General features: G+C 41.1%; 1 protein-coding gene across 5 annotated transcripts in view; it reads left to right on the top strand.

The window, feature by feature from the left end:
- The window catches only part of ZNF354A (zinc finger protein 354A), a 53758-nt gene extending 43958 nt beyond the window's left edge, over nucleotides 1-9800 (top strand). For all 5 annotated transcript variants that reach the window (XM_054487579.2, XM_063665639.1, XM_054487580.2 and 2 more), the window contains one exon: nucleotides 7762-9800. In XM_054487579.2, the coding sequence (XP_054343554.1) occupies nucleotides 7762-9323 (1562 nt within the window). In that variant the 3' untranslated portion in view covers nucleotides 9324-9800. The remainder of the gene's footprint in view (nucleotides 1-7761) is intronic.
- Nucleotides 9801-12885: the final 3085 nt, after the last annotated feature.

The raw sequence follows: 12885 nt of genomic DNA, 5'->3' as shown, positions 1-12885 counted from the left end.
GCTATTTTGAGTAGGTCATCTGTAAGAGGGAGTTGAGTATAGGAGATATCTTGCTTAGAGGATGAGTCTACAATTGAAGTTGCCTGTGGAAAGATGCAGACTGAGAAGAATTGGGGGCCTAGAACTAAAGCTAAGGTACTCCAAGGATGATAAACTGTGGTACAATCCACACAGCTGTAAAGTGGAATGAGGAAGACCTCTGTAAATTCCACTATGGAGTGATCTCCAGAATGTGAGAATAAGTACAGAACAGAACAGTTAGTACTGTTATCTAAGAAAGGTGGGTGGGAATACCAAGAAAAGTGTGTGTGTATTTACTTAAACTGTCATGGACCACACAATGTTTCAGTCAGTGATGGCCTACATATATGATGATGCTCCCTTAGTTGATAATAGTGCATTTTTCCTGTCCCTTTTCTATGTTTTAATATGTTTAGATGCACAAATACTTACAATTGTGTTACAGTAGCCTACAGTATTCAGCTAAGTAACGTGCTGTATAGGGGTGTAGCCTAGGTGTGTAGTAGCCTATACCATCTAGATTTGTGTAACGCACTCTGATGACTGCACAAGATCGCCGACAACGCGTATCTCAGAACATATCCCAGTCATTAAGCAGTGCAATTATTTTTTTTTTAGAAAGATAAAAGCAAAAGAAAAAAGGAGATCAATAAAAATGGTTATCTGTAAGGTGAAGGAAGAAAAGGATGGAACAGGGGTAGAATCTAGAACTTCTTGAGGTCTCAAAATTTTGACCTCAGAACTACAAAAATGGTTTATAAAATTATAAGACAAAATTAAACAAAAATGAGAAAGTACCCCCTACATATTGAAAGCAGAATGAAACAACCCTAATTGTGTTCCAGGTTGGTGGCTTAGCCGCAAAAAGAATTATTTGAATTGCCTTTACATTGCAGCAGTTTGACTTATTAGTGGTATGTATTCTAAGGGCAAAAGTAACTGCAAGCAATAGTGTTAATTTTGATGAATGTGATAAGAGCAATTTTGATGTTTTTACAGATGAAATGATTGCTGTCTGGGATTTGCTTTAGCATAATCTAGTGGACGAGATGTAAGGGTTCATATTAGTTTGCTAGGGCTCCATACTGAAGTGTACCGCAAGCTTCGTGGCTTAAAACAGTAGAGATCTACTGTCTCACAGTTCTGAAGGTCAAAATCAAGGTATTCGCGGGGCCCCGCTCCCACTGAGACTCTGCGTAGAATTCTTCCTTGCCTCTTGCTAGCTTGTAGTGATGGCCAACTTGGAGATCTCCATGGCCTGCAGCTGCATCAGTCCTATCTGTGCCTCCGTCTTCACACTGTGTTTGCCCCATGTCTTCACATCATCTTTCCTTCTGGATGCCTGTGTCCAAATTTCCCCAGTTTACGGGGACAGCAGTCACGTTGGATTAGGGCTCACCCCCAATGACTTCATCTTAATTTGATTGAACCTGCAAAGACCATATTTTAAAATAAGGTCACGTTCTGAGGTCCTGGAAGTTAGGACTTACACATCTCTTTTTTGAATGATGCAGTTCAGCCCATAACAAGGTTATAAACAGAATAGTGTTGCTGGTTATTGAAACTGGCTGGAGATTCATTGTACAATTCACACTACTTTTACATATGCTGAAAATTTCTATGTTAAAAGCTTTAAAAATAAGAGTTACCACAACAACATTTCTAGAACAGCTTTTCTCTTTTCCACCAGCACAAAGATGATGGAGGATGTTTACAAATAGGCAGTACTACCCCATCCCGGTTTATGTGCAGTTCCCAGCAGATTGCTCCCTGAGTTCTCTGACTCTAGAGAAGCTTGTGACACTGCAAAGGCAATGACATTTTGATAGGTGGAGCTTTTACTCTGACTAGCTGTAGGATAAGGTAGGCATGGATACTTCAGCAGATAAGTCTGGAAAACTGACTTGCGTTCAAAGACTTGGGTGCTGCCTTCAGCCCTCGTGCTACCCCTTCATCTAGCCTATGGCGATTCCTTTCACATCCTGTCTTATGTCAGTTCTTACAAAACACTCCAGCAACGTCCTGCTGCACCCCTTTTCTACCTGCACCCTCACTATCTAAGGACAGTTGGATATGATTCTAAGCTCATGTTCACGTCCATTTCTAGCTTATGTTTCTATTGTAGAAATTGTCACATTGTATTGTGATTACCTGTTGATGACTTCATTTCTAATGTTTAACTATAAACTCCCTGAAGAAATCAACTGTTCCTTTTAATTAGTGGATCTGTAGGGAACTGTGGATCACCCATGCCTAGGATAGAGCCTAATACATAGTAGGTACTTTCTAAATATTTGATAAATTAATAAAGTAAGGAGTGACCAATGCTTTTTGAAATAACATGAGCAATTCTGTGTATTAAGAGGGGTAAATCCAGTGGGAAATAATACTGGAAAGGCGAGAAACAGGTCAAAGGAATAACTTAAGGATCAGAAGCAAGTCACTGTACAGTGAGGAGATCCTGAACTTAGACATATTCACGATGGCTTGTTAGAGACATTTTAGTGATGAGATTTAAGAGAATGTGCAGCCTGGGCAACACAATGAAACTCTGTCTCTACAAAAGATAAAAATATTAGCCAAGCTTGGCAGCATGCACCTGTAGTTCCTGCTGCTCAGGAGGCTGAGGTGGGAGAATCGCTTGAGCCCCCGAGTTTGAGGCTGCAGTGAGCTATGATGGCACCACTGCATTTCAGCCTGGACAACAGAGCAAGACCCTGTCTCAAAAAACAAAAAAATAAAGATTTTGATGACTGCCTAGGGAAGAAAAAATTCTAAGATAAAACTAAGAATTTATGGTAAAGTAACTGAAGAGATGATAGTGTCATTTTGAACTGGAAAACATATAAAAAAGGTTTGAAAAGGAATGCTCTGGGTTCAGATTTGGACAGGCTGATAAAAAGATACACAAGTGGAAATTTCTAGCCGGCAGTTGGAAAGACCTCTGTAAATTATTTTTCAGGATAGTCGTACACATAGGAGGTGTGGGAGTGAATGAAATCATCCAGGGAGAGAGGGTTGAAGAAACACTCTCCGGGTGTACTAAGAGTCCAGGTGGAAGAGTCTAGACCGGATAACAGGAAGTGGTCAGGGCAGTGGCCATCAGCAAGATCATTCTGGTTTCTCAACTTCTGACCTAGGTTTTCACCTTGTTTATCACGTAGCTGAGGCCTGGGCTTGATTCTAGGAGGAAGCAAAGGTTGAACTGCACCTCAGGAGACCTATTTGTAGGCCTCTAGAAAGTTCTAAACAGATCATAAGGAAGAGTCAGGATATCCACAATCCAAAACTCATGTCTGCTTCAGTGAAAAACGTGATTTCAGGGCTAAAATATTGGCACTTCAGAGTTGGGATGAGTTTTCCAGAATTGATAATGGACTTTCGAGTCATAATCATATCCATTAAAAAACAAAAGCTCCCCATGTCCCATTTGCTTACTCTCCTTTAGAAACTGTTGAAAAGGGTTTCTGCTCTTGATGTTTCCATTTTCTCACCTCCCGTTGTTTCCTCCGTGCACTCCAGTTGGGCTTTCTTCCTTGTAATTCCACTGATAGCTCCGTTATTAAACCCAACAACCTCCGTCTTGCCACAGTCAGGATTAAGTTTCGAGTCCTCACATTATTTGCCACAGTTACCATTCACTCCGCCCTGAAGTACTTCTTCCCTTGGCTTCCGGAACACTGTACTTTCCTGATATTCTTCTTCTTAACCTCTTAATATTTCAGTGTCCAGTGATTCCTTTCAGTTCTTCAGCTTTAAATCAAACCCACATGCTGCTGACCCCCAAATGCCTGTCTGTAGCTCTGACCTCCCCCAGATCTCCAGAATAATAAATATAATCTAGTATTTCCATATCTTCCTGCAACTCTATTAAGGCATCTCAGCCATCACAAACATACCAGAAACAGAATGCCCCCTCAGCCTTACCCCTTTCCTGGTCTTCCCCTTCTTGGTGGTTGGTGGCAGCTCTCAGAATTCTGGCTAGAAACCTAGGCATGATCCCTAACTTTCCTGTTTCCCTCTCAGCTTCCTGGGAGTCCTGAGTCTTGTTTTCTCGGTCCCGCTAGCTCTTCCTTCACTGTACAGCCTGGCGTAGTCATCTGTACCTCCAGCCCTTTCTCACCTGAAGAGCTGCAGTAGCTTCTTCAGTAGCCTCTCCCCTCCCTGCTTCCACTGGTGCCCCAGCATAGTCGGTCCACGCAGCAGCCAACTCAGATGAACACATAATTCCCCAGTGGCTTCCCATAGGCTTAAATTCCAGTCCTTATGATGACCTGAGCCTTAGAGGATTTGTCCCCCACCTCCTGATCCACTCTTTTGTTTTTTATTTTTTGTTTACTTTTTTTTTTTTTTTTTTGAGGTGGAGACTCACTCTGTCGCCCAGGCTGGTGTGCAGTGGTGTGATCTCGGCTCACAGCAACCTCTGTCTCCCGGGTTCAAGCAATTCTCTGCCTCAGCCTCTCGAGTACCTGGGATTATGGGCGTGTGCCACCACACCCGGCTGATTTTTGTATTTTTAGTAGAGAACAGGTTTCACCATGTTGGCCAGGCTGGCCTTATTCCTGACCTCAGCCTCCCAGAGTGCTGGGATTACAGCTGTGAGCCACCGCACCCGGCCCTGTTCCACTCTTATTTTATCATTTCACCATTTTCCCTCTTGTTTTACTCTGGCCAGTCTCTCTGCTGTTCCTAAGTCAGCCACACTTTTGTGTTTGCTGGTTCCTTTGCCCAGGGAGCTCTTGAGCACTTTCTTCAGATATCCGCATGACTTTTATTTATGTACTTGTTATTTGTCCCTTCATCCCCCCTCCTTCCCCAGCACATGCGCACACTCCAAAGTATAAGCTCCTTGAAGGCTGGAACCCTGTCTTATTGAATACATTATCCGCATTCCCCAGAACATTACCTGGCCCATAGTAGGCACTTAATGAGTATTTGTGAATGGAAAGGATGCTGCCAGCATATGTAAAGATAAACAAGTAAAGTCATGGAGTGCTCCTGAAGCTGCATGTAGTTCAGCATACCTGGCAAGAAGCCAGGGGAGGGGGTGAGGACAGGTGGATAAAGGTCAGATCAGGTAGTACTCTATTCACCATGTTAAGGACTCCTAAGAGTCTTCAAGACTCTTAAGAGACTTCAGATGTGAATCATTGAAAATCTATTGGAGGACCTTAAGGAAGTTTGCCACATAGTAAAATATTGATCTTAGAAAGATTGGCCGGGCACGATGGCTCACACCTGTAATCCCAGCACTTTGGGGAGGCTGAGGTGGGCGGATCATGAGGTCAGGAGTTCGAGACCAGCCTGACCAACATGGCGAAACCCCGTCTCTACTAAAAATACAAAAATTAGCTGGGCGTGGTGGCACGCACCTGTAATCCCAGCTACTTAGGAGGCTGAGGCAGGAAAATCACTTGAACCTGGGAGGGGGAGGTTGCAGTGAGCCGAGATCGTGCCACTGCACTCCAGCCTGGGTGACACAGTGAGACTCCGTCTCAAAAAAAAAAAAAAAAAAAAAAGTACACAGAGATTATTCTGGCTGCAGTGTGGAGACTGAATTGGCAGAGGGCAAGACTAGTTAGGAGATTATGGTAGAGACGGTAATGCATGGCAAACAAAATACCACTTAGGTACCTGATCCCCGTGCTCAGGGCTGTAGCAAAGGTGAGGAGCCTTTCTTTACACTAGGCCTAAGGTTCTGTATCGTTGCCTTACAAGCTAGAATCCAAGTTGCAGAATTTTGCTGCTGCCTTCTTCCCAGCACATATATTAAGCCTAGAAACAATGACCAATATTCACAGGGAAAAGCACTTCATTTTTGCCACTGCCCCCTCCATGTATTTGGCCTAAATAATGTATTAAAATGTGATCACTTAATTTAGCAAGACTGAAACGGAGAAGGAACTAGGAAAGTGTTAAGCATAAAGTTAAGAAACTCTGCTTTCCCTTACCGTAAATAGTATAAAGATAAAGGGCATGTGAAGTTAGTCAGGGAGGGTGTATGGAGTGAAAAAAAAAAAAAAAAAAACCCTAGGGAATACCATTATTTAAAGAAGGAATAGAAGAAGAGTTATATGAAGGGAACTAGTAAGTGAACACTAATAAGGAAAAACAAAATGTATTGTGTTTATTAAGCAGAAGTAATTTATAGACGTGTGAAAGTGACTGTCGTATAGGAATCGCAAATACAGTGAGATACAAATGGTCCCTTTAAACAGTTACCTCTACCCCAGGAGAAAATGCTAAGACTATGTGCATAACCATTCCCCTGAGAGAATTTAGTATTTATTGAATTGTGTTCTTATCCAATTTTAATATTTCTTCAATTCTGTTCTTTTCCATGTTAACCATGCTTTATCTTACATATCCATGCCTGTCTTATTGTTGATCTTTGACTCTCTTCAGCCCTCCCATGTAGCCTCTCTTGCTTGATGCATGAGTAGGCCGCCTTCCTATCTTGCGCCTCTTGGTGCTAGGCCTGTCTTGTGGCACCTCTTGTCGATTAATTCAATAACAGGGCCCTCCTGTTTGAACTGGCCCTGAAACCTCTCTAATCACCCTTGTACTGGCCTAGGAGGCAACTTCTACAAGGGTCTGAAATGTGTATGTGTGTGTGTGTATAACACATGTGCATATTTGTATATATATGAAATACGTAAGAATATTTGACATTGTTCAAGTTAGGAATATATAAGTAATTAAGGCATATTAACAAAACATACACCTTTTGTATATAATTGGAGTGCTGTCAAGAGGATCTGTAGGAAAATAGGGCATTCTGATCTGCTTGTGAAGAACAGTTATGTTAGAAAAGGAAAGTGAGATACATACAGACATAGATATAGAACTATAATGTACTATATATGTGTGAATATATTATAAAGGTCAATAATACATATGTTTAATACTCTGGTAAGTGCTATAGTAAGGAGAACGGACTGTGGCTGCTCAGAGTCAAAGGATTGAGAGAGTCCATTTCTGAACTGAATCTGAAGGATATAAGGGAATTTGACATGGGGTGGAGGAGCTTTCCAGATTAAAAATAATTACATAAAGCCTGAGCACGGTGGCTCATGCCTGTAATCCAAGCACTTTGGGAGGCTGAGGTGGGTAGATCACTTGAGGTCAGGAGTTCAAGACCAGCCTGGCCAACATGGTGAAACCCTGTCTCTACTAAAAATACAAAAATTAACCAGGCATGATGGTGGGTGCCTGTAATCCCAGCTACTCAGGAGGCTGAGGCACAAGAATTGCTTGAAGCCAGGAGACAGGTTGCAGTGAGCCGAGATCGCGCCACGGCACTCCATCCTGGGCGACAGAGTGAGACTGTCTCAAAAAAAAAAAAATTACACAAAGAAGATAAATGTCAAAAAAAAAAAAAAAAAATTAGGATTCCATCATGGGTTTTGGGTCCTGACCCCAAACTTCCTCTTTCAACTCATGATCGCCTTATAACCCTTTTCTCTGTTCTTCATTAGCCAATTCTTCTGGTCACTCTTTCTCACCCTCTTTAAATGGGTTTGCTTTATTTTATTCTTCACCCTGGTACTTAAATTGCTGTCAATTATATTTTATTGTACTGTCTTAACTGTCCTATTTTTTCTTCTTGCAATTTTTTTCATACAGATATCAGGGCCGTATTTAAATGTCACCAATATTTATTCCTTCTACACTTTTAGTCTCAGTAGTCAGATGCTATGATATCACATGAAACATTTTTTTTTTTTGTTTCCCCTCCAGGATCGAAGAGCAGTCATAAAACCACAAAGTCAACGCAAACACAAGACTCTTCATTTCAGGGACTGATACTGAAAAGATCCAACAGGAATGTACCTTGGGATTTGAAATTAGAACAGCCTTACGTATATGAAGGCAGATTAGAGAAAAAGCAGGATAAAAAGGGAAGTTTTCAGATGGTTTCAGCCACCCACAAAAAAATCCCCACTATAGAAAGAAGCCATAAAAATACTGAATTGAGCCAAAACTTCAGCCCAAAGTCAGTGCTTATTAGGCAACAGATACTTCCCAGAGAAAAAACACCACCAAAATGTGAAATACAAGGAAACAGCCTCAAACAGAATTCACATTTACTTAATCAACCAAAAATTACAGCAGATAAACGCTATAAATGTAGTCTATGTGAAAAAACCTTCATTAACACTTCATCCCTTCGTAAACATGAGAAAAACCATAGTGGAGAAAAACTGTTTAAGTGTAAAGAATGTTCAAAAGCCTTTAGCCAAAGTTCAGCTCTTATTCAACATCAAATAACGCATACTGGAGAGAAACCCTACATATGTAAAGAATGTGGGAAAGCCTTTACTCTCAGTACATCCCTTTATAAACATCTAAGAACCCATACTGTGGAGAAATCCTATAGATGTAAAGAATGTGGTAAATCCTTCAGCCGAAGGTCAGGCCTTTTTATACATCAAAAAATTCATGCTGAAGAAAACCCTTGTAAGTATAATCCAGGTAGGAAGGCATCTAGTTGCAGCACATCCCTTTCTGGATGTCAAAGAATTCATTCTAGAAAGAAGTCCTACTTATGTAATGAATGTGGCAACACCTTTAAGTCTAGCTCATCCCTTCGTTATCATCAGAGAATTCACACTGGAGAGAAACCTTTTAAATGTAGTGAATGTGGGAGAGCCTTCAGCCAGAGTGCATCTCTTATTCAACATGAAAGAATTCACACTGGAGAAAAGCCCTATAGATGCAATGAATGTGGGAAAGGCTTTACTTCTATTTCACGACTTAATAGACACCGAATGATTCATACTGGAGAGAAGTTTTATAATTGTAATGAATGTGGTAAAGCCTTAAGCTCCCACTCAACACTTATTATTCATGAGCGAATTCATACTGGAGAAAAACCATGTAAATGCAAAGTATGTGGAAAAGCCTTCAGACAGAGTTCAGCTCTCATTCAACATCAGAGAATGCATACTGGAGAAAGACCCTATAAGTGTAACGAGTGTGGGAAAACATTCAGGTGTAACTCATCGCTTAGTAATCACCAGAGAATTCATACTGGAGAGAAACCATATAGATGTGAGGAATGCGGGATATCTTTTGGCCAAAGTTCAGCTCTTATTCAGCATCGAAGGATTCACACAGGAGAAAAACCCTTTAAATGTAATACGTGTGGAAAAACTTTTAGACAAAGCTCATCACGTATTGCACATCAGAGAATTCATACTGGAGAGAAACCCTATGAATGTAATACATGTGGGAAACTTTTCAACCATAGGTCATCTCTTACTAATCATTATAAAATTCATATCGAAGAGGACCCCTAGAAAGTAGATTTGTATGTGTGAAAGCCTTAAACCAAAGTTCATCAAAGAATACATCCTTGAGAGAGAGGTAATAAATGTAATGGATGTGAAAAAAACTGTAATAATTTAGCCCTCATTAGGTATTTAATTCCATGGATAAACCTCAGCTATATAATAGATACAAGGAAAGTGTTTGTGCCTGTCAGACACTTAAAAAAATAACCTGAGATGAAGAATTTACAATTGGAGACATTGACTTAAGCCATTTGTGAAATGGGTTTGCTTTTTCCCTTTTCCTACAGACGTGTATGCTAGATGTCACGTGATCATCAGAAACAGATACCTGAGTGGGTGGGGAGGTGTGCTTTAGATTTCTCATTAGGAGACCACCAAACTGGTAATATTTTTATAGCATTTTAATAGCATACAAATGAATTGATCAAACTGTACCTTTTTAGAGAAAAGGACCAAAATAAAAGAAAAATGAATTATGAACTACCTCTCAGTCTCTGGGGTTTGTCCTTTTCCTACCGTGATGTCAAACTTGTGCATGGATTTCATTAAAAAAGAAAAAGAAAAATCTGGTGTTTTGTTCTAGTAGTTGTGAATTTTCTACTCAACTGTCTTAACTTGGTTTTGGATTTTATTTCTCTGAAGTCATTTATTAGGAAGATGTACCAGTTATATGCCCTGAACTGTATTAGATAGAAAAACAGGCAATAATTTCAGGTTTAAAGCTACTAAATATGTATGTATGTATTATTTTTATTTTGAGATGGAGTCTCAGTCTGTCGCCCAGGCTGAAGTGCAATGGTGCGATCTTGGCTCACTGCAACCTCCGCCTCCCAGGTTCAAGCGATTCTCCTGCCTCAGCCTCTCGAGTAGCTGGGATTACAGGCACCTGCCACCACACCCGGCTATTTTGTATTTTTAGTAGAGACTGGGTTTCTCCATGTTGTCCAGGCTGGTCTCGAACTCCTGACCTCAGGTGATCCGCCTGCCTCGGCCTCCCAAAGTGCTGGGATTACAGGCGTGAGCCACCGTGCCCGGCCACCCTAAATATGTGTTTTTTTAATTTATAACGAACACATCAGAAGAACTTTCACAAATCTAACACCTGTGGCAAACTCTTGAAAAGGATATTGCTATGGTCTCAATGTTTATGTCTCCGCCAAATCCCTATGTCCAAATGCTAACCTCCAAGATGATGGTATTATGAAGTGGGGTGTGTGGAGAGGTGATTGGATCATAAGGGCGGAGCCCTCAGTACCCTTATCAGAGAGCCCCAAGGGAGCTTGTTCTGCCCTTCAGCCATGTGAAGGCACAGTGGTAAGATACCTTCTTTGAATCAAGATGGCCATAACCAGACACCAAACCTGCTAGCACTTTAAATGGGTTTCGCAGCCTCCAGAACTGAGAAATGTTTTATTAGTTACCTAGTATGATGAGGTATTTTGTTACAGCATCCCAAACAAGACATGTGAATTGTTTCATAAACTCCGTGTAGTGTGACAGATCCCCTACCAGGTTACCTAAGGGTTTATATCCACTGCTTGAGCCCTGAAGGCTGGGCAGTAAGCAAAGGCCATGGTGCCCAACCGAGGAGCAAGTGTCCCTGAGAACCCAAACATGCCAGAGTATCTGAGAACACACTAAGCAAACAGTCCAATCACACATGAGGCAAAGAGCCAGAAAACTGGCTTAAAAGCAGCTTAGAGGTGCGAGGTGGTACAGATCTCCAGAGCTGTCCTGCTGCTGTCCAGGAGAGCCCTGTATGGAAGTCATGATAAACTCATCTGCTCATCAAGCTGGACTTGCCTGAGTCATTCTTTGGTCTCTCGGCTCCTTCCCAGTTTGAGGGGGGACATTACAGTCCCAAGTTTTTCTCATAACAGTAAATATTTTTTAACTTTGGAGCAGGTACTATACAAGTTTACAAGTATACAAGTTTTAAAACTACAAGTTTTAAGACAGACACAGGCTTTTCTTCAAGAAGCCGTGAATTGGGAAGGGGATGGAGTTGGACTAGCAAATGAGCAAGCAGATTATATTGCAGTTTTTGTTGTTTCAGTAGGCAAATAACTTATGACAATATGTTCCACTGTGAAAATATTGTAAAGATTTGCACAGGATGAAGAAAGAGACTCATGAAGAGAGCCTGGAGACATCAAAGCTTTCCAGGGGCAATGATGCCTGAGCTATATTTGGGGAGATAATAGGAACTCTGAGGGAGACAGAAGCATTCCGATTAAGAGGAAACTGCATGCGCCAAACCACAAGTGGACAGTAGGACATTTGGAAAACTTAATTTAGAACTAGTGAGCAGGAAAATGACAAATGTTAAAGCTTGAGTAGAAGGCAGAAGCCAAATCACAAAAGGCCTTATTTGTCAAGCTAAGGAGTTTGGATTTTATGGTAAAATCAGTGGAGTCAAAGATGGTAAGCAAGGGAAATTCCATAGAAGATAAGCATAGGGGGTTGAAGAAAGCTGATGACTGATGCCACCCAGGAAATCTGGGCTGTTTAAATTCAAGTAATAGGTAAATAAGGGTTCCAACTCAAACAGGGACAGCATTGATGGAGAACAGGAGGCAGATAATTATGTATTAGAATAAATAAGGCATGGTTTTCATAGGCAAATAGGTGAGAGTGGCGAGTGAGGAGAAAGCTGACTCACAGGTAGGGTTGCCAGACGTCCTGTATTTAATGATTTTGTCCTGAATCCTGTATTAACTTTGTTAGGATGCCTTAAATGTATTCAGGGTTTCTCCCCTCATTAATGAAAAATCAGCACTTCGAGCTACAGTTCTGCTTCAGTAATTGGCACTTAAATCGCTTAAGTGGCAATACAAGCTGGAAATCATACCTCCACAAATAAAGATCTGAACCATCTCATGTTTTCTCCTATGTGTTTGACTGAGGGAAGACAAAAGAGGGAAGTGAGAATAAAAGTACTTGTTTTCCATATTAAAGAAAGGAAAAGACTGTTCTTTTGGCCAAATTCCTAAGTTGTAAAATAATCCCCAATAATTAGATCTTTGGATCAGTACACGTGGTCTGAAAAATCAATGATGGCCTCAATGCCAGTAGCCATGCTTCTGAAATCAACTTAATGACAGCCTCCAGCTACTGAATGCCACTTAGTTCTGCTTCTAGACCACGGTCGGTCAGCAAGTCCCTCCTTCCAGTGACTGTGCTTCTGGAAGTTAGCCAGTCGACAGCCGTCTAATTCCAGTGACCACACTAACACACTTGAAAGTCTAACAATCCATAAACATCCCTGCCTCTGAAAATTCCCAGTCCCGGACACCGAGCTGCTTAAAATTTTGGATAAGATCAGCTCTGGCTTTCTTCAGGGATCCTGTTACTGCAAACACAGTTCTCCCTTGCAGGCATGCATAAAGTTTGAGTTTTCTGTGTCACATATCAAGTTCAAGTTTATTGTTAGTTTGTAAGTTTCCAGCCTTTCAATAGTTCAGCCTCAATTTATTGGTAATTATGCTTCACTCTTGTGAGTGAGATGATCAAAATTAGTATTTTCAATTATTGTGATTATTTTTTATTTTATATTTTGTGTTAAGGA

This window comes from Pongo pygmaeus, chromosome 4 (assembly GCF_028885625.2).
Source record: "Pongo pygmaeus isolate AG05252 chromosome 4, NHGRI_mPonPyg2-v2.0_pri, whole genome shotgun sequence".
Classification (NCBI taxonomy): Eukaryota; Metazoa; Chordata; class Mammalia; order Primates; family Hominidae; genus Pongo; species Pongo pygmaeus.
Note: the sequence above shows the minus strand (reverse complement) of the source record. Positions and strands in the feature narration are given on the sequence as shown.